This window comes from Neodiprion fabricii, chromosome 2 (assembly GCF_021155785.1).
Source record: "Neodiprion fabricii isolate iyNeoFabr1 chromosome 2, iyNeoFabr1.1, whole genome shotgun sequence".
Lineage (NCBI taxonomy): Eukaryota > Metazoa > Arthropoda > Insecta > Hymenoptera > Diprionidae > Neodiprion > Neodiprion fabricii.
This window is the reverse complement of record NC_060240.1, coordinates 38,403,454-38,429,796: the sequence shown is the minus strand read 5'-3', so window position 1 is coordinate 38,429,796 and position 26,343 is coordinate 38,403,454. Positions and strand designations below refer to the sequence as shown.

At 40.3% G+C, this 26,343-nt stretch overlaps 2 protein-coding genes across 6 annotated transcripts in view; one reads left to right on the top strand and one right to left on the bottom strand.

Annotated features, from left to right (window-relative positions):
* Positions 1-26,343, top strand: part of LOC124175784 (adenylosuccinate lyase) — a 40,059-nt gene that overhangs the window by 2,236 nt on the left and 11,480 nt on the right. The window contains exons 2-6 of one of the 5 annotated variants that reach the window (XM_046556313.1): positions 1,701-1,908; positions 2,746-3,075; positions 3,331-4,594; positions 7,116-7,322; positions 10,200-13,360. In XM_046556313.1, coding sequence (XP_046412269.1) covers positions 4,013-4,594; positions 7,116-7,322; positions 10,200-11,891 — 2,481 coding nt within the window. In that variant the 5' untranslated portion in view covers positions 1,701-1,908; positions 2,746-3,075; positions 3,331-4,012 and the 3' untranslated portion in view covers positions 11,892-13,360. Of the gene's footprint in view, positions 1-1,700; positions 1,909-2,745; positions 3,076-3,330; positions 4,595-7,115; positions 7,323-8,939; positions 9,416-9,953; positions 10,040-10,199; positions 13,361-26,343 lie in introns of those variants that run through there. The other 4 variants (XM_046556314.1, XM_046556316.1, XM_046556315.1 and 1 more) reach the window with 4 other exon arrangements.
* LOC124175787 lies at positions 21,901-25,110 on the bottom strand. Its single transcript, XM_046556321.1, has 3 exons — positions 24,977-25,110; positions 24,721-24,906; positions 21,901-23,322 (listed from the first exon to the last, which is right to left on the bottom strand). Exons 1-3 carry the CDS (start codon positions 25,064-25,066, stop codon positions 23,101-23,103), a joined length of 498 nt encoding a protein of 165 aa, XP_046412277.1. The 5' UTR covers positions 25,067-25,110; the 3' UTR covers positions 21,901-23,100.

The following is a 26,343-nucleotide window of genomic DNA, read 5'->3' as shown; positions in this document are numbered from 1 at the left end:
TCGATTTTCAGATCAATGAATTATTAAGTATTTCAAGTGAGGTATTTGTTATTCGATATAGTAGGTCTAATTATAATACCCGAGGTTAAATAGAATGAAAAAAGATATAACGGCGAGGACAAACGGACCGGGCCGCGATATAATCGATGAAAGTTGAATCGACAAGGCTCTAATTGCAGTCTCTTTTTCTCTTCACCAGAGGTGCGGTGTGATTGATTCTGTAAGTCATTCCGTTTGTTTAGCGAATTACGTCCATTGCCGTAGGATTTAGGAGTAAGGAAATTGGAAAGAAATAAAAAAAAAAAAAAAAAAAACGCTCCCGCGCATCTGCAAATAAATTTCTTGGCGTAGCAGTTTTATTGCCACACGTGTAAATCACTGTTCTCGCATTACATGTGTAACGGTCGGAAAAACGCCTCGAGTATTTAATAGAACCGTATTTAGCGATTTTCATCCAACAGCCTCGAGCCATTGTCGCACGGATTTCGTAATCCATTCGCAGTTTGTAGCTCATAGCGCTTCCTCGCCAGGTATAGCAGGTACATTGTGCCTGCAGATACAGGCTGCGAACGGTTGACGAGACATTGCACAACCGACATTGGCACAAACTTACACTGTACATGTACTAACCTGTGACGAACGTCACTCAGAAGCGCTGCAGCTGTCTTCGCGTATCGTCTCTGTGAAATAGGTGGGCGGTAAGAATAAGAAAAGAAATAAAAAAATGTTGCGACAAAGATGCGGTGACTTTGAAAGGATCATTTCCACGCAACGCGTGTGCGTACGCGAAAAGTACAGACGACTCATTGTTCTTCTTCACATGTGTGTTCGTTATATCTGTACATGGATGACTCTGTGCCTAATTTATGCTGGACTTATTTGTCATATCTATGCGTTGGGGGTGAGGGTCAAAACTTGAAAGGGTGAATATTTCGAATGGCTGATACATCGAAATATCAAGTATGCGAAAATGGAAATAACGAAAGATGAATTGTTCGAATCTTGATTTTCGAATCACTAATTAGAACGACTCTCCCCAGTATCGTATACGTACAGTTCGGGCACCGTGGATTATTTTTATTTAGGAAATAAGATAGGTGGAATAATTCGAACGCAATATAACGCGCAATCTTAATATTTATAATGCTGCACATAACGTTTCGTCGTTCACGGCTTGTAAAAATTTATCCACTGTTGGCATTTCCTTATTTCGATAAAAATCACGAACCTTTCGCCGTATCGCATTTTTATCGAACTCGTCGATCTTATCTTTTACAGAAAAGCCAGGTTTTTTCAAATTTGGTTCTGACACGTGACCAGTTCTGTCGTAATTTGCTGTAATCTTTTTGGTGCTGCATTTTTCGATTTCCGTCATTCGGCTTATTGTTAGTTTAGCCATCGTCTGTTCGTATGACATTTTTGGATCGTCTTCCTTCAATGTTTTGTAAATATTCAGAACAATAACTTTCTGATTTTCATGGACCACCTGAAATCGAAACAACGAAAACAAAAAGCATTAAATGACAGTAAACAACAAATAATGAAATACTACCGTTCGTTTATCCGTATTTACCTGGCCTCTTTTATTTTTCTTCACCGGAGATAATCGTATTTCCTCCTCTCGTGCTGCTGCCACTCTATGTATCACTAATCACTTTTTGAATAACTGCGTTTTGAGGGTAACTCTCGATTATTTCCAGTAACCGTTACATTTGTTATCTTGGGGCTCCTGAACGGCCGTTCCGTAGGCGTAGATCTGACCGAAACGGACGAGTTTTCTCGCGATTTTAAGTCTATTCTCTCGTTGGACGAAGCATGGAAACAAAATTACGTGGATGATCGACAACATTGTATGCATATATAAACCAGAAAACCTCGGATGAGCATGGAACGACGACGGTTAATATGGTAATTTAATTGTGACAGGTTCATTAGATATAACATTGTAATTGACCGTTACGCGCGTTGAACACGTGCACATAATGCATATAGATACGTATATTTTTTTTAATCGACGTCTCGTTGTATGCTAATATCAAGTTTCAATAATATTGTACAATTTAGTAAAGCAAACGCAGACTGAAATCGAACTGCATCGATGGGTTCAATGACCTCTATTCCTTTCTGCGTGTAGAATATAATACACGAATCTGTTTCAATATCTGTTTACTGCAACACTTTAGTGAAATACTGAAACTAATCTACGTATAGTATAATCGTACAATTACCGAAATTAAGAAGCTCTACTTGATTTATAAAGGCTTGCATTTCGATGCATAGTTTGATTTATAGCTGAGAATTTATAAGTAATATTTCCAACAAAATCGTGTATTGTTTTACTTGTGTGTTATGAGTAATGAGATGCTTCGTTATCGAAATTTTCGCACAAGTATTGAGGAGAGCAAAAAAAATCGCAAAAAAAAATTGGAATAAGAGTTTTTTTTTGTGATACTTTTCATCTCCACGAAAAGAGAAGAATTGGCCGTTCTGTCCGACGAACTTCTGCGAAGATCTCGAAAACGGCCGAATGAAAAAGTATTGGACGAAGAAAAAACAAAAATTTTGTTAATTAAAAAAATATATATATATACATATATTTAAACTCGGAAATACATAATCGTTTGCTTGGAAAAAGGTTAAACATTGAGAATCAATTCGTTTCCGGTAGAATCGGGCGTTCAAATTAAACGCGACATGGCAATTTTTCACGCCCATCATTTCGTTGTAAAGTCCAGTATGTTTTAGGTTTTTCTATCCAGCCGTTTCCTATATCATCGCGGGACTTTGTCGGACAGCCCGACATTTGGCTGAAAAATTGTTTTCCGGATTCCAGAGGCTCGAATACGTGAAGATTCTAATAAAAACTAATATTTTTCTTACATCACCAAAAGTGATGAAAAGAAATAAAATTCAAGTCTTTTATCCAAGTTTGAACGAACAAAAATAATAATAATAATAATAATAATAATAATAATTCAATCAGATTTTCATTTATTCGATAAATATTTGGGCTCGTGTTAATCGTGCAGAAGACTATAGAAATATTACCTACAACCTATTTTTTCGTAAATACAAGTGAGCTCATTTTTTCAATTAATTAATAATTATTCCAGAACGTTAGATTAAAAATAAGATAAAACCAACAGTGAGGAAGAATAATCGGGTACTTTTTTATCATTTTATATTTAAACAATTACATATCGCTTTTATTTTTCCACCCGTCATCCCCTGTTGAATATTCATCATATTATTATCGGAATTATCGTACGAAATAATCAACATCGATATTATCGAGGCGATCAACTAACAGCTATCGATATTCGCCGTTAGATGTAGCGGCCACCCCGAGGATCCGAGCCCTCGGTCGAGGATCTCGACCAATCAGGAGGCGGCAGGAGCAGCGGCGATTCCCGGCGAACGGCGAGGATGTCCGACCCATATAAACCGGGAGGGCTGAAACACGGGGTCAGTAGCACGTGACACCTGTTGTGGTGAGGGTCTAGTTGCCTTTCTGTCGATTATTGGCGGCGATTTCAAACGGTGCAGTGGCGTCTTGACTCTTGACTTTTTTAGTTCCTCTATCAATTTCTTTCTTTCTTTTTTCTTTTTTTACAGTTAAACGTGATCATTGCGCGGTGCGAATAAATCTATACAAGGATAATAACGATGCTAATCAATTGATGTAATACAGCGAAGTAAACGAAGTGTATTAAACCGACTATCCTCCGCGACGCGTAGTTTTGCAAAGCGGATTTAAAATCAATTCATATTGCTAGAATAATAACCAAACTGTAACCATTCTTCACATCGGATATTACGAAATCAATTTATCGAATCCTGTTACGGGTAGTGAAATAATAATTGAACCTTTTTTTTCAACATCGCTTATTTTCTAATAACTATTATTTTTACCTACACTTGATCCGGGAGGAAGAGGATTACGCATCGCGATAAACAAGGACGAGCGATCGTTACACGGGTGAAATAAAAACAAACCGACAAGCTCAAAAGTATGCGGAATCACCCGAGCGAGGATCGCGCGGATGCCGCAGAACCTTCCGGACCTCCACCACCACCTCCGGATCGCATGGAAAAATCCGTAGGCGATGAGGAAGCGGACGTAACGCGTATGCGGAATCAACGCGAGACACGGATGAGCCTGGAGGATCAAGTCGAGACGAACAGGCTGGTTCTCCAGCTCGTTACGGACTCGCGGTTCAATATGACGCAGATTAACGGACAGCGGAAGCTGGGCGGACCTCCTCCTGGGTGGAAGGGACCACCACCCGGACCGGGATGCGAGGTATTCGTCGGTAAGATACCGAGGACCCTCTACGAGCACGAGATTTATCCGATATTCCGTCGGATGGGCGAGGTCTACGAAATAAGGCTGATGATGGACTTCTCCGGGACGAACAGGGGATACTGCTTCGTGATGTTCGGAAAGCCCGAGTTCGCCCAGAAGGCCATCCGGGAGCTCGACAATTTCGAGATACGACCTGGAAGGAGGATCGGCGTCGTTGCCAGCATCAACAACTGCCGGCTTTACGTTGGTCAATTGCCAACAGACGTGGCCTCGGAAACGGTGATCAGGGTGAGTTCTTAAACGAGGATACCTAAGGGTTTCACCATTGCTTACGCAATTGTTAACGAAAACACACCGGTGCCTTTTTTCATTTGACGCGGAAGCGAAGAAGTAAGGAAATGGCGTGAATTCATCGGATCGAAGTTGGTAACGTTGAAGTAACGAAATATTGAAATTAATTGTGAGATCGTTGGTTTGAAGATTTAGAACGACTTCAAAGAAGTTTAATTTTCAAAATCTGAATTGATTTTGTTTTTTAAAAACAGATTGGTCAACTTGAGACTTTTTTTTTTCATTGAAAATTTGTTTTTACGTCAACTTTACGAAGTTCATTCCGTTGTGAATTCTACGAATTTACTATTCCGATTTTGTACAATTCATGCCATTTCTTTATTTTTTTCCGGCATATGAAAATTCGTTGGCCTGTTTTTTTTTTTAGAATTGCGTACAGACCCGCGCTGTTAAACTATTTCTGACGTTGTGACACGCGAACTTGGATATTTGAACATTTTGAAGTTGGTAACGTTTATGGTTACGATTCATGCTGAAGAAAAACCGTTATTTCCCGACCTTGGAATTGTCTGAAATTCGGTAAACCGTAATAAAGCAAAAACACATTCATAATTCGAAATTTTAGTTTCTTTAAAATCGCAGTAAAATTAAGAAAATACGGATTTTGACGGACCCCTTATTTTTCCCATCGTTCCATAATCGAGTATTTTTAACATGCGTGAAAAATTGTTGGGCTCAAGTTACGCTTCATTGCATTTGTATAAATAAGCATTTCGAAAAGAAATCACGAAGTTGAAGTTTGTGCAGACGTCGATGTAACGAAGTATTGAAAGAACGTTTCACTTTTTACCTTTGTACTTATAATTTACTCTGAAATAATTGACTTTACTTAATAGCAGCGGGTTTTATTTTCCTTATCAGTTATCGCGCCATTTACTGACTTTCAGACAATCCGCAAGATCCGTAATAACGATTTTTCTCAGCGAGTTGTGAATTTCAACCTCATGAAAAGTCGTTAATTTGATACATATTTCAAAACCTTACGTCATGCGGTAAACCGTGAATTTACGGCTCACATAAAGATTGGGCACACTTGTTTTGCAATCGCAATCTATTTATAAAGTAGTTATAAAGTTGCAGAATAATGATCGTTGTCACATGTTTCTTTACGTTAACATTGTAAACCTCAAAATCGTGACAAATTAGCATCTATAATGTTGTACATGTACGTAATTATGACAAGAGCAAGTTCGAAGTATTTATTTTATAACCCTATTTTAAAATTCTCAAAATTACCCAGTTTACTAAAAGTCAAGATTCGAAAATCTGTTTCCTGTACTCTTAGAATAACAATATTGTCAAGTTCCGAAATAGTAATTATTTTCGAAAGCTTCTTCACATTGATTTTCAAAAACTTGAGTCTCTTCAATCGTATTTCTAAAACTATTTATATCGTGAAACGCGTAATAAAAATAGTTTGCAGTACATATCTTGATTTCCTTGAAGAGAACTGGAATATTCTTCAAATTTTTATTAGCTCTGGTAAATTTCCGCAACAATAAGTTCATGCAGCTGTAACAATGACGTATCGAATATGCATGTGTGAGCGTACACGGTTACACTGGCCAAATGTCGACGACTCCTAGCTGCAACTGACTACCTACCTACCGATATAGAGTGACGAGCGAGGGAAAAGGTTGAGGACGTAAACACGATAAATCTCGACGCAGACAATGTTGGACTCCAGAGTTGCGTGTTTTGACGGGAGTTCGTAATTAATATTCGAAACCCGAAGCTCCGTGTGCTCGTTCTCCTTCTTACGCGCCGTATAAAATAAGCAAAGTAGCATTGCTTACGTGTCATCGTCGTTGGAAGAAAGAAATATTGCAATTGACCATAATTATAGAATTATTCAAAACACTTGGCAATGCTTGCAAAACAGGGCTCATTTATTGTTGAGAAAATTATGCTAAATAGAGACTGTCCGCTAACCAGGATCACCATGTATTGCACGATGTGTATTGTCTCTCGAATTAACACGTAAATGGACTTGAAATACCGTAGCGCGTGTTAAATCAACGTATTATAAGTGCGATGCGTAAATTTTTACGTGAAACCGTGAGTGGACGGTTCGCGACAAATATTTCGCACATTGGGGTGTAAAGAAAAATTTCATTCGTTTGTTATACCTACAACAGAATCCTATCGTTAACGTTGTTTGCTTGCCGTGAAAAGAATTGACCAAACACCTTTTTTTTTTATCAGTAAAATTACAATTTCACAATTCCGGAAATTACGCAATAAAACGGAATTCAACGAGGCTTCCTTTATTTTTTCGCAAAAAGATTTGCGAAAATTCGTGAACTCGGTGATTTTGTAGTTCACGTTATCAAATGTTCGTTTTACCGTTGCTGTGTGTGGAAAGTTCTGCCGATAGAGAGAAGAAACAAAGGACGAAGAATATTTGTCAATACTGATTCTGTTCCTTTTTTTTTTTATTTTTACTACACAATTACAGAAAATTTACGACATCACTGACGACGTCGGCCAGGTCTCGGTCTACAGAAACGTCGAGGATCAGGCGAGGTACGCGCTTATTTCGTACAAAACGCACCGCGGCGCAGCCATGGCACGAAGGAGACTCGTACCTGAAAGAGCGACGCTCTTTGGCGGTGCCGAGGTCAGCATAGACTGGGCACATCCCGGCATGTACCCTTCGAACGTGGTGAGCTATATTTGTGACGTTATTTGAAAAAAATTATTTCCTATTTTTATCCTAAACATTTTTCTACCAATGACGTGGGGGAAACGAAGTTGAGAAAGCAGCTTCTTCTACTCTGCAGAAACGTGGAATTTAGAGATTTTTCCAAAACCGTATAAGTAATTTTGAAGCAAGGATGAAATAGATTTTAAAGAAGTGGTAAATGAATTTTGACGTCCTTTCTAAGTTCTTAGTTCCATTCTCGTACACCCCCAGTCATTGGCGGAACATTGTGTAACTTGGATAGAGTTGGTATAAATTAACGAGATGGCGGAGTAATCACTTTGAAAATTTGGTCTTGTGAGAAGTTTGAAATATTGTTTGTCATTGGCTGAAAATTGCGGGGTAAAGCACGTCAAGTTACATTGTCAAATTTAAATTATACACGTGATGCGTATATGCTAGAACGATACTTCGTTGAACTTGACCTGCAATTTACGCAGAATCTTATACGTGTGGTCATCCGTATTGTGTTCTGTAAAGTAATATGTATATAACATGAAGCTCGTTATCTCGACGACAGCCGTTCACATACGGATTACGTGTTTGTGACAAAATGAAAGGGAATCCAAGACCCGAGAGCGAGAAGTGACCCTGAATATGTTGACGAAGATACATGCAGAATAGGAATAATTATTCCCACGCAAAAATGGAACGTGGGGATTTTCGATTCAATTTTTTTTTTTCTCTTTAGCTTTTTCCCCCTTTTAATTTTTCATCGTTTTAGTTCGTTTCTTTTCTTCAACTGACCTCAGTCCCTCTCGAAGACAATACCATCTACTATTCTTATACAGACAACTGAGGAATGTTAATATTCCCAGTGGCTTTGGTTAAAGTGCTGTAAGATTGCAACTTTTTATCACCCTTTTTGTAATGCATTTCCCTAAATTTTAAATGCGATAAAATATTCATTGAAAAGTTCTTCGTATTGTTTTTTCCAAAATGGAATAAGAATTAGAACAGCATAGACAAAATTCCACCAAAATTTATGCAGTTGAAAAATTTGAAAAATATTAAAGAGAAGTGAATTTCATATCGCAACCTAGATATTAATAGAAAAGGTGAAATGCATCACAGCTCCTGTGCTGATTCAATACTAAAGGGAAAACTGAAAATGGCGAAGAAATTTTTAAGCAACAGTAAAAATCAGTAGAGTTGAAAAATTTCATGTTCGTAAAGCCGCATTTAACGCGTTTCATAAATTAGAATACGAACTACTAAATTTTTCGTGAAATGCATGTACTTAAAATTTGAACAATTTATTGATATACAGGTAGTATATCTTGCGCCTAGCCAAACTGAAGTAAAAAGTTTTATAGTATAGAAGCCGTAGTCAATTCAAGATTGACGATTTGAAATTTTCTCCGTTACACAAAATTCCGATGCGTTATCAAGATTTGAAAATGTCGAACAATTCTGGTGAAGTTTAATCATTCTATTATATTCTAGAAGTACTAGCAATCGATAGAAATTCTATCAGAACGCGGCAAAGAGTATCTCAAACTCTAATAAAATTTCTTTGAATTTTCAATTTACCAAAGAAGTATCTACATTTTTGCAATAAGCAGCAAAATACGTCTTCGGATTATTTGTAAAACTTGCAAGCTGGTCTACTTTCAGTTTCGTAACATTTACAACGCAATCGCCTGCGATGAGAACAAACATCACGTTCGAATATCGAACGGCGCTCGCGCCGCGACGCCCTCCGGCAAGTTGCGTTCTGGCGTCTGAAGTTAGGCGTCGCTGGCGTCGTTTTTCCCCCGAATCAGTAGAGAAGCCGGCGTCGGTGCGTCAGTCAGCTGATCGGTGTTCGAGAGTGTCGTGCGGCGGAGAAACTCTTTTGAACACAGTTTCGGATATTCGTTTACACTTGCCTTTATTTCTCTTCGGTAAAAATGAGTGAACCCGTGGCAAAAAGCAGTGACTCAGAGTTCTGCAATTATCGGAGTCCACTTTCAACTCGTTATGCCTCAAAAGAAATGCAGTTTAACTTCAGTGATCAAAACAAGTTCCGCACATGGCGCTGGCTCTGGCTTCATCTCGCCAAGGCAGAAATGGTTCGTAACCTCTGATGTTCGTTTAGTTGTTTTGTTTTACATTGTTTATATTCACATTTTATACACAACATCTGCACTGTTTCAAATCATCTTAGCCCTCGCGTTATTTATAACCGAAAAAATTACGGGTTTAAAATAAAGATATGTAAAAAAAAGAAACCAAATGACCGGCTCAGCATATTGTTCTTAGTCTATGCAAATTTGAATTTTTGCTTTCGGAATTACAACAGAAAAAATTGACCGATGGTGTTAGATTAGAAGATGTTAGGTTTTAGAATTCTAATTTTAATCAATCGAAAATCTGTCTGTGAGAATAATTCTCAGTTACATGTGGTATCGTCAGAGATCTATTTTAATGCAATTCGATAAAAAAAATCGTTACGTTTCACCCTCTCGCTTATAGTTACCTCCCGCAAATACTTCTCGATCTATCATCCATACTCTGTATAATCTTGACGATAAAGCTCGTTTGAAACTACGATAAGGACCCCCCGCCGTTTTGCAATAATAATCGCGCGTCGTCTCGACTGGTTCACAGGTCAGACTGGCGAGTTCTGACGGAATTGGCTTATCGCCAAACAGCATAAACATCGCACGGAGTAAACATTCCTTGACGCAATGTACGTATTTCACTATTTTGTCACAAACACGAAATCCAAATACTCACGATTACTTTGCCAAATCTCGTGGAACGAAATGAATAAAAAAGATTGTTTTTCGCTCTTATTCAAACGTTTCTCTCCCCTCTCTAAAATGATAAAAAAATAAAAAAAAATCACGGCAGATCGAGGAAACCGGAACCGTCGACGAGGATGGGAGCATCGAAATATCGAGATCATTCGTCGGCAACGAGACGAAACGCTACCAAAACCGGCGAAAGGCTCGTGACGAGTTCCTGGACCACAGCATCCGCGCCTATCTTCAGTCGGATCGTGGTGCGCCGCGCGGTAGGCAATCGGCGTCTCACCTGAAGCAGGCGGGTTGCGCGATCGGCGCCATCAGGAGTTATCTCAACTCTGCAGCCGGCGAGGCGAATAAAATAATTTGCGGCAGTCTCGAATTTATTCCGCAACAAAGTTTAGGCCAAGCTTACGCGGAAATGGCGAAAATTTCTGGAAAAGCACCCGGAAGGAATTCCTCGTTCGAGCTCAACGGCGGCTCCTCTTCCTCCGAATCTTCCGCTTCCTCCAGTCAAGGCACTGAAGGGGCAAATTCCGAATTTGGGACGGTCGGCGTAGCGGTGAATAATTTATTAAACTTTGACCGGCTGTCCATTGGAGAAGAAAAAAATCGCACCGTTGCTGCGGGGGGCGGAAATCTTTTTGCCAATGTGCAGGAAGGTTACGAGTCTTTGAATTTGTTCGAGAATTACACTTTTGGCGGGAATTCTCACGGCAATATCGATGATCAAGTTAATCATAGCTTGGATAATAACTTCGCTGATAATTGCTTTGACGAATCTAATTCACAGCAGGAGAAAATATACGGTGAGATTCAGTTTGAGGTCGACAATAATTTCGGTGCGAAAAACCGGAAAACTGGACGTGAAGGCGAACAGAAATCGCGGGTAAATCGAGGCAAAAAGAATTTTGCGTTTGAGCAGAGCGAGTGTACCGATTACGCAGGTTCTAATCTGCTCGATGATAACGTTCAAGGACCAATTGAATTCGGTGGGGAAAAGTTTTCCCGGACGATTGGTACGCCCTTGAATAACAAGCGCGGTGATGGTTTTTCTAATCTGCTGCAGAAGCAGTTCGGCGAAAAAAATTCCGGACTAACAAAGTCCGCGGCTAAGGCTGCGACAATGACGCGATCGAATTTGATTTCTAATGTCTGTCGGCAGAACGATTGGCAGACTATCGCTGTGAACAGTTTTAATTTTGCGAACTTTGCGCCGTCTTCAGGTCGGGAAAATGGGCGTTCGATGCTCACGCAGAATCGCAATATTGGCATAAACTCGCTGGTGTTAGATAAGAACAACAAAAACTCGGCCACAGGGCGATGTAATAATCAGCGAGCGCAGAATTTTCATCAGCGTGGAAAAATGGCGGCCGTTTCTCAAGAACACGGATATCAAATCAACCCGAATTGCATGAACTTGAATAACCTGAACGATGGGAGAGATTGGATTTCCGCACAGCTTGCGTATAACGCCTGCGACTTTAATCCGGACTATTTCAACACGAATTCGTGCAGACTCGCTTCCAGCGGCAATTCACTCGCGACTTACTTAGGCCAGGAATTTTTGCCCGATCAATCGCAGCCCGTCTTCATACCAAGCCACAACCGACAGAATAACTTGCGAAATCTTTTTCACACGGGGGAAAAAACTCTCGCTAATATCGCTCAGGCCGCCTGTTGCCGCATCGCGCCCGCTCAATTCCAGAACAAAAAAACCTTAAATTTTGAAAACCCACCCAAGGCAGGCAGGCCGATTTTGAGTAGATCTCACGCGAGTTTTCCCCAGATGCACTGATTATTGTTTTTTTTTTTTGTTGTGTTCTTTTACATTCCGGTTCTGTTATCTATACGAGCATCGTACATCATTTTATTGAATAAGATTTTTTAACGCCTATTACGTGATTTTTTTAATAATTCACCAAAGAATAATCAACACGGATCTCAGGTTCCTAAACTAATCGTATCTGACCATATTTCGATAACTCGCTAACGTTACCGATTAGCGATATATATGTAATTAAGCTGGTTCTTTAATGTAACGAACAGAGTACAATTTTAATCTTAAGTGAGTGTGTAGTAATATTTGCGATAGGAGGATTGGTTGACTTTTCCTTACCTCTAAAGATGTTGCTTAAGTTGTCAAACTGTTGTGATGAAAGCATAAGTGATCTCTTTTAATAAAGGGACAAAATTAGTCAAGAGATACTAACTTTGAATAGTAATCTTGTTCTATAATATTTCCAATAATATATGTATCTTTTACTTCTATTATTACTGAATCGCTCCGAGTATCGTTTCCGTGACTGTACGATGAAGCGGTAAGTTTATGATACCGGGCATTTTATTTTATCTATACTTGTTGATAAATCCGTGAACATACTTCTATTATTGATATTCAAGTTCCGCTGACTATAAATGAAACAATTATTCAACAAGAAAAAAAAAAGAAAAATAATAAAAACGACCGTGCACTGTTTTAAAAACATTATACGTATATTTTAAGTCAAATTGATTTTCGGCAGTTTTGGGAACGGCTGACATTAATTATCTATCCGTACATCTCTGCAGCGATTTTTACTATTCTTATTTTAATAGAATTATACTGTTTCTTTCCGCAATCTAGTGAATTGAAATTATGCCATGTCTGTACTGATCAACTTCAGCCAGTATTTTACAGGTCTTTAGATGCACGAATTTTTCACGATGCAAAATAGTAATTATACCACCGGCTTTGCCGCACAATACTATGCATGTATTTATGTGAAATTTATGAAGGAAGATTCATTTATCAAATATGCAACGTTTATCAAATGATTTTTTGCTCACCCTGTACATGTTTTTCGATTTACACGCTATTTCGACGGCGATAAGGAAATTTTATCAAATTATTATTAACAACGTTACGTTATCATATCATATTTGCCCAAGTGAAAATTGATTGTTTCAACTATGTACTATTAATTAAGTGTAACTAATTGCCATTTTGTATACGTATAAAAAACTTTTATTATTTAATACATCCATTTTTTCAAGCATTACGATTATTATTATGATTATTTTTGTACACGCCCCCGCGTAACGTTTCAGGACGCAATGCACGGGCTTCACGAAGCTTATTTTAACCGTATGTACTTTCATTATGTCTACTTCTTTAATTACTCTAAACTATCTGTGTACCGCGTCTGATGAGCGCCCATTCATATTTGTGCTTCTTTTATGCAAAATACAATTTTTAAAACACTAATAAATCCCTTGTTATAATTACGTGTATCATTGTGTCGTAATTTATTTTGCATGCATTTACTGTGTCCAGTTCGAACAATAAGATGACCCTGCATTAGTTGAATTCAACAGTTTTATTAGTTTTTAACCCGTGTGAAAATTAAAATACTGTACATGGTATTATTATACTTTTAGTATTATATATTTTTTTTCTTGACTCTATTTCTGTAGTAGGGTTATAGGAACTGTTGCCATTTTATATAAATTGATCATTTTCAACTGGCTTATCGTAATCTTCATCGACGTATTTACAAAGAAGCGGATCTTGCTTCCGTAAAGATAAATTATACCAGTGAATAATAAAGATAAATTATACCAGTGAATAAATTATCTAACATATGTTAGCCGTGTGCAAATGCGCGGGTTAATCAGTGGTATTTTTTCAAATCTCACGCGTCATTTTTTACTGTCCTCGTACATTGCATATCTGCATTTGCAGCATCCTTTGCATTTCGATTGACCATCACTCGGGGTCTGAATACAGATATTTTACCAAATAGTTAATAAATCGTTACTCGGAAGTTCTCTATTTTCACAACAAATACATCGTTAAATTTCGATTACTCACCCGATGAAAAATCGTTCTAGAACACGAACAGCATTTTATGTCCCCTACAGGTTTGGCCGTACATCGCTGCGGTATCTTTCAGGTCAACGTTGAAATTAAATTACAGGCAAGATTACGATCAGTAAAAAAAAAAGGCGAGCAGTGTCGTTTAGTTAACTGGTCAAGCTCGTATTACCTTTATCAAGTGCTTGTGAGCACAGTGACGGCAAATATATCTCCCAAAAACATCTTTGTAGTAATTGCACGGGGATTGGAAAACCTAATTAATAATTGAAAAGAGAAAATTATTATTAAAAAAAAACAGTACATGCATTAATAGCTCGTGAATTGACTGCAGTAGCAAAATTATAGCGATCTGAGGACCGTAAGGTAATTAATAACATATAGTGAGAAACATTTGTAGTCGAAGAAAAATTTGCAATTAAAGAGCATGCTGGAGAATTCAAATTTACCGAATTCATCGTTTCCCTTGAATCGGAATTGCGCCTGTTACTTTCCGGCAAACAAATCGGGCTGCCCGAAGGTCGGTTCACCTTCGCAGAAGTGGAACTGAGAACGATCGATCAAATTACTTAAAAATCACGTATAAATCGTTCTCTAAAAATTTTTCTGTCAAATTAAATTTTACAAGGCTGGTCATCGGTCACTATTTTCACTATGAATCATTTTATACATCAGTTTAATTTAAAGTTTCGAGTATAAAAAATTTGGTTGAACAATTTTTCCCCATTACAGTTATTGTCCACTTGTCTTTCACTTACTAAATCTTGTGTACAGTGTTACATTTTCATAATGCGAAAAAAGAGAATAAAGAAAATAAAAAAAAAACAAAGAAACAGCGATATAATTGAAAATAGGAATACTTCTGATGAGGCGAATAACACTGTTGGTAGCACTTGCTTAATTACTTTGGAGTCGCGTATTTTACGTCTGAAAGTCACTTTTCACTTTCTTGAGACGACTTAACTGCTACCAGCCTTGCATTATTTTTTTTGAATTGGTTTTTAGTGAGAAAATGTTATTGTACACACCTCAGTCGTTCAAAAGGTGATGTGCAGATAGATGCGATCGATTCAACCTTGTTATTCCTTTGAAAGATATTCCTTTGAGACGTGCTTTCACTGTGGCTGAAACGGCAAGAGATTAATTTTCGTTTAAATTTTTACCTCTCTTATACGCGTAATAATTTTGACCCGAGAAACTCACACGAAATCGTTTTTTATTTCTAAACTCGACGGAACCTGAGATTCTTGATCGGTACTCGAAGCTGAGACGTCGGTGTTTTGGGTTTGGGGAATGTTTATTTTGTCCGAACTTCGCGGAGTAATGAAATTCATTGGCATGGGTTTTACGGAGCTTTTTCTCTTCGACCCTGTCGAGCCTCGGTCGACTTTCCCAATTGCTCTATACTTTCGAATGAAAACGCGTGAGTTCTTACGAAACATCAATCACAGATCGTTTTTGTTAATTTCACTAATTACGGGTGAAACGTGTGAATACCTTTCTTGTTCGGCCGGCGCTTCTGAAAGTCTGGGTGACGCCGCCGAACCGATGACAGTATCATATTCCTCGACAATAACTTCCTGCGAGGCATTTCTGACGATGCTAAAACGTCGGTGTTAAATTCTCAAGCTCTAAGCATTAAAATCGAGAAATTAAAATATCGCGAAACTCACTCTAGACTTTCTTCGGTCGTTTCAACGTTGCTCAAAACTTCGGATGATGAAGATCTTTGCCTCGATGGTGCTTCCGATTTTATTTCATTCAGAGTTCCAAGTAACCTGATACCTTCACCCTGAACCTCCGCTTCTTCCGTACCTCGCTCCCCATTCAAAGTTTCGCGTTCATCCTGAATCGCGACGTTAACTTTTTCGGAGCCTTCAACGTTCGTTCCCTTCTCTCTTTTAGAAAATGGATTGCAGAAATTGAGTTAATTTCATTTCCATCCGCGCGATAAAAAAATCCTTCGGAGACTCACGTCTGCCCCGTTTCCGTATTCTGGCACTTGTCCGTGACCACGATTGGCTTGGCCAATGGTGTCTGACATTTCTTGTTCTTTCTGATACAATGCGTCAATGTCGTTCTCGTCACCGGGTTTGGGAGGCCAGCTTTTTGCGCAATCAAACCAGCGCCGTGCGTCGGACAAGGACCTCGAATGCAAAACCTCAAATCATTTACCGAATCACTGTAATCAATGGTCTTACACTCACGAGTTTCGTAGACGCGCGGTGGCTTTTTGGCAATTACAAGCGTGGACTCGGTTGCTTCGAAACCTGAAAATCAGACCGTGGTGTTGTTAATCATTGCGATTTTTAGACGTGATTAGCCGTCTTCGTTTCGTACTCGAATTTGACTTTGGTGAAGTTCCTCTTTCCACTAGAGTCGGGGCTTTCCAATTGGCTGGTTGACTTGAGTCTGAAGAGAACCTGAAGACAACGAGGTTAAAATTTTTTTTAAATATTCTGTAAGCGCGATTCCCTGAGAGACCGAAGAATTACTTTTTTGTGATAGGGTTTTGCACTCACAGTCGTAGACTTTGAATCATTGCCAAAACCGACGGACAGATTCCTTCTGGCGAGTAATCCAGTGCGGCCGAGCAAACTGGGCATGGCTGGAGAGTTTGAGCTGGTTTCTCCTCGACGGCAGCAGTTGCCTGAGAACGGTTGATGATACAGTACCTGTGTGCAAACCGCGTGCAACGCGCATCAAAAGATTCTACGTACCAAAGTTTCGTGATCCGTGAGTTCCGCTGATTCAACATCCTCCGTTTGAGTCTCTGCCGACTTCACGTAGCCGTTAGACTCCGGATCTGTCGGACAGTCGACGTACTCTCGTCGGGGACCAACGCCTATTCGATTGCTACTCCTTCGGGTGACCAAGTTTCCAGAATGACATGATCGCGTATTGTCCCGACTAACGCAGGTGGAAACGTCGTGCGCAATCGGCTGGACAAGAAACAACGAAGAACTTGATTAAGTTGGACAGATGCTCGGGTCATTGTTGTACACGCGTTTACAACATCATGATGCAGTTTGCTAACGTTGTAAGATTTGCTGAATCTCGATTGAGCCTCTTCACTGTACTCGTCGTAAGCTGGTTTGCGGTAGAGTAACGTCAAGCTTTTACCCGGGACGCACGGCAGACACTTGCTCTTTGAATACGTGTATCGCCAGTACCTGTACATATGGATATTGGTGATCCAACGAAGTACTTTTCAACGCTTCAAAGCTCTACGATCGAGACTATTGAACGGAGTCAAAAAACTTGCATTATCATTATCATCGCATCGAGGAGGAACAGGAGGGCTCCGATCAGACATAAGATGATTAGGGCCAGCACCGCGTCATTCCGCGATCTTCGGTAGAGGAAGAAGTAGTAGACAACCTGAGCTGCTAACATGAACAGGATCAGGCCGAACAGGTCAACGAGAAATATCTGTTGAGAGGGTCTTTGGTACTTTTTGGGTTTCTAACGGTTGCTGATTTGACGATAGTTTCAGTCTTATACTCACTGGTAGGTCGGGCGTCAAAAATCCGCCGATTTGTCCAATGGTGTCGATGCCCATGATAATTGTGAACGTTGCGAACATCATTTCTAAAATTATCGAGGTTACGGTGCCCAGTGGATTTCCCAGCCTTATCCATATGAATATTGTCAGCGAGAGGAGCATGATATCGATGATCTATTCAAGAGTAAAAATGCTCTTTATTTATTAAGGGTTTGGTCCGGCTTGCAGAGATGAATATATATGAAACGTTTCAACCAGGATCTCATTATCGTAACTGTAGTTGATCATTTTTCGTACGAGTTGGATCAGCCTAACAGGCCTTAACGAAATTGGGACTCTGCTTTGACACCAACGCCGCTCTTCCGGGGGCTTGTTCGCGTATGATGTTTGTGATTCTGGTGGGCAAAGAAATAAAACAAGGTTATCGAGGTCATCTCCATCATTCTCCTCGTCTTAGCGATCCTGAAGTAATTTCAGGTGATAAAACCATCCTACATAATTCCAGAATTGAATATTAAGCGATCTTTTATCACCTGGAACATCGTCGCCGGACATGTGTTCTTCCATGTCGTCGAAGGGTTGAAGAATGTACTTGGATTTATAATCTACTGAAAAATCAATTCTCGTTTGATTGAATAGAAAGTTTGACACTTTTATGACGTTCTTCGACATTCGATTTCTACTTTATTTTTGTTCCTTCGCTTTCTTTTTTTTTTTTAAGCTAAAGCCGATCAGATTGCCAAGTTTCACGTGTTTGCTCAGTATTACAGTTCTTTGAAATAGGAAAATTCTATCGTTATACACATAAACTGATTGTCAGGTGTATTTTATTCAATCATCAAACTGCTAATATACAATATTTACAATCTGAATTATAAGGCAAACGTGCGTCAAGGAGTATATCTATTTTTTCGTCGGTACCTACAGAAAACCGTGACAAGCTTAAAAACTTCAATTGCGATCTTGAGGTAAAATACAGCTTGTACCTCGGATACTCGTCCAAATAACGCGAAGGCTTATTTCGGATGTTGATAGTGTCTTTTCGAACTTGGTTCCCGGCTCACTGTTCTCGGAGGGCAAAGGTCTGTCGCTGACGTAGATTCCGTACACGAGTTTGGCTGGATTGCTCTCACGGTGGCGGATGGTGCCGAGCTGCAACCGCACCTGAATTTTTTTTGTTTAACGTCATCTTATCATCAGTACAGGACATGTTTCAAGAAAAATACCACGACCACCGTAGTGAAAAAATCGAAATCTAACTAACATGCCGAAGCCTTGTGCGAGGTGTAGAAACGTTGGGCACATCCCGAAAGCATCTTGCCTACCGCGAATTCCATGTCCGGGATCCCAGTTGCTCGCACACACGGGACATTTCGGCATTGTCTGCGATGGTTCCTCCTTCATGTCGGCCATAACCTGGGGAATGGACACCACCGCTTTTTGAAAGTCCCCGACGAATAATCGTTGCACTTGAGAATATTGGAGAACTTGCAATTAATCGCCACACGTACCAACGACTCGACGTCCGATACCATCTTCCGTTGCGGTGGTTCCGTTTGCACCTCGATCATCCTGACGCGTACACCGGACGGTGCGTCCACCGGGCAATCGACGTATTGTCGACGATGTCCAACCCCCACCCTCCGGAATTTGTGCAGGTTAACCAAGTCGGGGTGAGATGGTCGTTGGTAGTCGCTGATGCTCGTCGTCACGTCGTGAATGCCATCCTGAGTCACGCAGTTTACCAAACTTCAGGTGACGAAAACTTATCCGAGGAATTTAGACTCCCGATCCGATTACTTACGTCGTAAAAGACTGGCTCGGACGTCACGACTGCCCTCGGTGAGAAGTCGTTGCTTCGTTTGTAAATTGTGGTTACGTCGTTCGCCGGAGGACCGAAGGAACACTCCTCTACCCTCATGCAGGATTGACGCCAACTCCTGGAGAAATGGCAGCGTAAAACAGTGTGATTCGGCGTTTTGTGTCACTTACAGAATCATTAGAGTTATGTCCAGGAGAAACAGGACTGCCTCGATTATGCACAAGATCATGACCGAGAGGAGAAGGACATCCGGATGCGCCAGGTACAGCAGGATGTAGACGCCCTCCGCCGCTGCGGCGAACATCAAAAATCCTATTACGACGAACAGGAACATCTATTGCCGAGAAATTATTGAAACTTGATGGATATCTTGATCTGTATGCGCAAGGAGGATCAAAAGTAAAAAGTAACGGGGAAAAAAGTCAAGTTTATCTCACCGGCGCGTCGGGTAATGTTCTTCCCGCTATTTGACTGATCGTGTCGACGCCGAGGATGAATAGATAGGTCGCGAAGAGCGTGATTAGAACTATGACAGCCCCGTCCGTCAGCAGCTCGTTGTGTCTCTCCACCACCATGTAGATACTCAGCGCTAATAGACCCACGAGGATGAGCTTGTTGGGTGAAAATTCGAAACTTTAAACCTCGATAGAACTTTTGGAACTTTGAAACGAATTTAAGTAGATGCGAGGAGTTGGGTTAATGCGGTGAAAAAGTATGAATAGATAATTCGCACTAGCTCAATGGTTCTCAGAGGCCTTGATATTTGATGCATGCGGCCACACCAGCATTTTGGTCTCTCGGAAACTGTCTTGGGGATTTTCTCGCTTTTCTTCACGTTTGGACATTCGTTGTCACTTTTGAAACGCACCGTCGATGAGCAACCTCTCTCTTGACCTTCTGTCGGAAAAGAACGTGAAAAGGATATCATTCATTGTCAGTCAAAGTCCCATTTGGAGTTGATACGACCACGAAAAGAAATATACGAAGCAATATAGGTTGAGTGTGTGAATTTCAAGTAAATTTTAGTCGAACTAACCCATGACAAAAAATTCCGATTTCGGTTCTGTCGGTCTCCCTTGCGATGCCTGCCTGAGCTCCTGGTCTAGTCGATATTCTCTTAACTTAACTTAACTTGGTGATAGTTACTGAATAGAAATCGATCAACTGCTTAAAGTATTCAGAGTCTGACATTGATATAGCGATGACAGGCCGTTTCTTTTGTCTTCATGAGCTTGGTTGCCAAGTTGCAAGATGCACGTGACTATACGATTTGACATGTTTAGCATACTGATCGGTAAATTGATTCCTCTTATCATCAACATCTTGTACGAGAAATCGCTGTTACTTCATTACGCCGTGAATTTTTATTCACGTCAAAGTAGATGGGATACAAAAACGAGTAAAACACTTTATATACGTAAGGAGCAAGCCGGATTTGGCGTTGAAATTTGGCTGCACTTTAATAGCCGTAGAGAAATATGAGTAGGACGTCGAGGAGATACAAGACGGCGCAACTGCCCGACAGGCAAATAATCAATAAAAGTTCCCAGGATGATCTTCTCGACCAAATAAAAAAAATACCACCCGCAGCGACCAGGAACGATAGAGTGCCAACAACACCGAAAAGGAACATCTGAAACAGCGATACGCTAGTTACACCAAGCCAAGAGTTCTGCCATTTTTAAACAAGAGTGGGCTAAAAAAATTTGCAGCCAAAACAAAAATGAGAAGCAAAACTAGTGGAGAATTACCGGTGTGTCGGGTATCGGATCGCCGCCAAACTGGCTTATGATATCGATTAGAGCGACGAACAGGAAACTGCCGAAGAGAAGGGTCAGTAGAATTGCTGCAACGTTGTCGAAAGGAGTTGGCTTCTTTGAAATGGACCACACTGTGATGCCGAATAGAATCGCGACGATCAACTGATTGAAGGAACAAATTATAGGAACGATTGACTTCTCATTACAAGTAAGAAATCACTCACGAATTGAAATATTCGAATGGGTTTTGCCATGGGAAGGGTTATGTCGTCGTCCGATGTGCCCATCGACGGTGCGCATCCCTGTCTGAGAGTGGGACACGATGGATTCATTATCTTTGTTCAAGGTCAAACGTGATTCGAAGACCTGTTTATCTGAATTATTGGTTTTTTCTCATTAGCGCGACACACAAGACCGATAAACCGATGTAATAAGACTGAAACATTTCCTATTGTACTTACACACTCACTCTCGATAACGTCGAAATCTGACGTTGAAGACATTTTGCAAATTTTGTTTACTCTGAAGTTTTCTTGAATCGTTTTTCCATCTCTAGCGATGTGTAATTTAGCTTTGGGGGGGGGGGGGGGGGGGGTAATTGCGTGTGATTTCGTGGTTATATGCAGTGGTAAGACTGAATGTTGAAAGTTCACCTTACAATGCAAATCTGAAACCGTTCAGATTCAAAATTAATCTAGTCCTGGAAGCAAATTGGCCTTCTTTCGTATAGTTTCGTATCAGTAACAGCTCAGTTTGTTCTAAAATTGTTTTTTTTTTTACTCTAGCCGAGCAAAGTATGATACAGTAATTATTTTCCCGGTAATTTTGTGATGTTAATTAACATTATTTAAAACATTTTCCATATTTTCATTAAAATTTTATTTATAAACGCGTGGGTATACAAATATCTACAGTAGGTATTATGTAAAATATGATATATATATATATATATATATATATATGTATGTATATTGTATAATATATGTATTATAGCGCGTTGTAGGTCTTGTAATAATCGAGATACAATCTGTAGTATAAATACATACAGATTCAAACATTAGTAGATAATTATCATGCATTTTCAGTACGTCGTTGAACAGTGGAACATATTCCGACCCTTAACGTAAGGCACAATTGGGCATACCGTTATAGAATTTGGACGAAATTGTTGAACGTGCTACGTTGTAATAATAATATACCTGTATAAGTAAATGATCGAATCATATTTTCTTATATTAAATCGAATCTATCAACATTTCAGTGCTCGAATTTTCGTTTCGTTTAAAACGTGACGAATTTCGTTTTTTAACACGAGTTCTGAAAAGGCGAGGGAATTAAGTCCAAATAGCTCGGGATACTCAATGTTCAAAAGTGCATCGACTTTCTTTATGGTTATCCGTCCACTGCAGTTGTACTATGTGAGCTCGATGCGAAAACTAGCGACGTGAAAATGAAACATGTAAAATATATTAATAACTACGATTGATACGTACATCTGTTGTATAGAGTTGAAAGTATATGGCGCACAGCGAACAATTATTACAGTTATGGACTAGTTATCGGTTGTTGTTAAAACTGCTGAAACATTCCAAGTGAAATATGTCGTATGAAATTTACGGCTTATACGTGTAACAGCATGATGCAGGGATAAGGCAATATAACGTGTGTGATAACTCTGAATTATGGTAACTAACAAACCTATATTATTAATAAATAACAATTGATGAACAGATTAGTGATAATAAGAGGAAAAACGATTTTGAACACTGGAAATTAATTATAAATTGTACACCTACAAGCTATTTAATACATTAATTAATTCATTAATTATACTGAAAAACGGACTAATTTAGAGGTATAAACGGATAAGAAAAAAAAAAAAATCTTTGGCGTTTTTGGCCAATGCTCGTCGTCGTCTGAGACGATATGTTTTATGTATAAAACTCGAGTCTCTTTATGTTACGTCAACGTCCGTGTGTAACGTTGAATATTGAAGTGTATAACCGAAATCTTTTTTCTTTCGTCATCTTCTTCTTTGTTTGCTGACGTTGTTCATTGATCGCTCTACAAATACTGGTGAGTGATGTAAACGTCGAGGGCGAAGACCGCTGCGTCGATGAAGACGAATACCGCCCCCGATATCAGCATATCCATGTACTGCTTGCTGGCGAAGGTAGCGTTGTTGGACACATCGACGTAGTTTCCACGAAACTTTCGCCAGTTGTGAACTATCACGCTTCCGGCAACGACGAAAAGGAAGGCACCAACCGCGGGAAATAAGACAGCCTGAAAATTTCACGAAAAGCAAGAAAAGCAGGATTAGGATCGTGTCTCAAGCGCCGCACAAAGGATATCGCTCTTTCGGCTGTTCGGTGTGAACGACGGCCTAAAGCTCGCGTCTTTATGCTCGCCTAAGCGAAAAACTGGGTCACGTTAGGTGGACTCGTATGCCTCTCCCTACGCTTGCTCGATTTTCTTGTATGCATATGCCTGCTCATAACCATTTCAGTTTAATAGCACGCGGTTCGGATTATCAAACAAACAAACATGGCCTGGTATGGCTGTAGTGGGCTAACCGTACGTACCTTCGAGGAAAATAAATTGCGTATTGCTTTACGACCTGGTTGCATCCGGCGCAGAACTGATGCACTTTGACCGCATATTGCAAAACGTTAACAAATCGTCGCGATAAGTTCAGTCAGTAAAGTAAGCACAGTTGTGACTCATTCGTGGTGTGATCGTCATCGCTGATGAGTGCCTGTCGTCGGATCCGTTGGGGGCACGTAGCTAACCCGCGAATTTTCGACGTGCCATTGTAATGATGTGCCAAATAAACGGCGCCTCATAATTGAGACCGAAATATGATGTAATTTCGTACCGAGAGCCACACCTGATAAATTATCCCAGTTGATTTTGAATTGGTAGGAAACTCAGGCGAGTTGTATAATAAGAGACTGTGGTTGAATAGCGTGTAATGCGTATGGCATCCCATCGTAGGTACATGCATATTACAGCAGTTGGGTACGCCGTCGAGTATTGAATCATGTATTCTATCTCGAATACCTTGGAAAGATGAGAATTGACACACGTGCAAAACGGGTTTCCTTATGTACACTTAATACGCTTGTTTGCTTGAATATCGATTCTATTACAACTGTCTTACTGTGGAAAGCAATTTTTAAGTCACAGTAAATTTCATGACGGTATCATTTAGTGTTCATTCACGTACATTTCATGCATTTGCATAAATATGTGTATAACTTCACAGCCGGTATGGTGGCGCAAATTGTTACTTTCAATTCTTCAAGTTTTGTACATTTTCTAATCACGTAAGGTTTTTTACCCACTCGACAATGTTACCGAAGCAATAATTATCGACTTTGGCAGAATCGGATAAGTTCAATAGCATTGAACGACTGAATATCTGTGATGTTTTACTGAAAAAACGAAATCGGAAAATGAAAAATTGATAAAAATTGCCAACGGTTTTTTTCGTTCTCCCATTTTGCCCGTAATGGAGGACATGAATAGTGTAATACAAAATATTGAGTAACAAATGACAGACGTTGCATGTATGGCTAGTGAAGTGAGTTCAAACTTGCAATTGTGCCTATGTACTCGACAATTATCACCGAGTGTGTTACGCAAGTGCGAGCAGGTATAATGACAGTAGCGCTTATTTACCGTTTTCTTTGGTATACGATCACCCATAAGGTATCCGACAATGATGATCATGTTGATCAAGATATATCCGGCTATCGGGACATAGATTATACCGACATCGTCCAATTTCATTAGAGTTTTGTTGCCAATCCTGTGAAACGAGTTGAACGGATCAACGATCAGCCCGATCGCAAAGACGGCTAGAATCTGGACAAAGAGAAACAGAACCGATTAGAAATCACTGCGTGTCAACGCAAAGTATCGAACGCTTGCTTACCACTTCGAGGATTTTCACGCCGATTGGAATCAGCTCATTTGAGGAGCTCTCTTTCGACTCCTCCAAATCTGGAACGGGGTCCTCGGCCATCCTGACCCTTTGGTGTCTTGCTTTGCGTTCCTCCAGGTTTATCGATTTATCGATCGTTTTTGCGAAAAGGGTCAATCCGTCGCGGTTCGAGCTCTTCCTCGACTATTCGGGACAAATTCGCCTGCCGCTTTCACCTGCAAAGACCGTGTGCACGGTAATTAGATATCATAATAATTCAAGACGATGCCCTACGTGAACGTATTAACTCGAGTCTCGCAGGAACACTAGAATTTCAGTTCATCTATGACTACCTAAACCTAAACTTATACCCTGCTACGTGGGGCTACTGCTATGCCCCTTTATACTACGGTGTCAAATTCCCTCGTACTGGACACCCGTCGGAAAAACTGTTCCGTTCTCTACGAGCAACGAACTCAGTGATCACGCCTCTCGTACAACGCGGTTCAAAACGCTGTGTTTTGTTCCCGAGTCAACAGTTGATCGCTTCAAACGTTCGACCATCAAAACCCAGGACGGAACAAGTTCGCTGGCTGTTGAACACTTCGAACCTTAGAGGCATCTCATGCACGAAAGAATTGTAAATTAAATGCGGTAAACGTTCGCGCCAATAATGTTTCCGGAGTGGTAGCTTATGATTTTAAACCGTTTAAAACGATTGTTTGTAAAACATTAAGGCAAGTTTTCCCGACAAACTATTGTGCGTCAACATCCATATCCCGTTTCCTGTTCATAGTCAGTGAAGACGAAAACGTTTGTCATGATCGCGACGTTCTGTATACCTAATAGATTTTAAAATATCTCAAACGCGACACACCCGTGGCTTAAAACAGTTTCACGTTGTGAGTTGAAGCACACCTGGAAGTTAATCTACGGGTAGCTTTCACTGAATGTTTCCCCACAGCGTGAAAATCGCAGCGTGTTTTCACTGTAATCCATGATCAGACCGGTACCTTGGAAGACACTGGGCGTAGTTTCGGCACTTCTAAACTTCTCTGGAAGTGAACTCCGGACAGTAATGAGAGGATCGCATTCGGCGGTGCAGCGAGCCGTGGATGGTCGGTTGTACGACCTAAACGTGAAAGGGCCACCAAGTTTCTCTGTGTTCCATACAACGGAATCAACGAACCACAGCAAAGCGAAACTCACCGAGGACCGAGTGTTTAACTACACGACACACGCGAGACTGAACCCAGCAGAGCGTCGATCGGTTGCAGAAGGCTGCACAACTTTGACTCACAACTCCCCTCGACACTCGGTTGTGCCCTGCGCCGTCAGGCCTGGACGAAGTTTTCCGCCACCACGACCCGCGTCCTCCG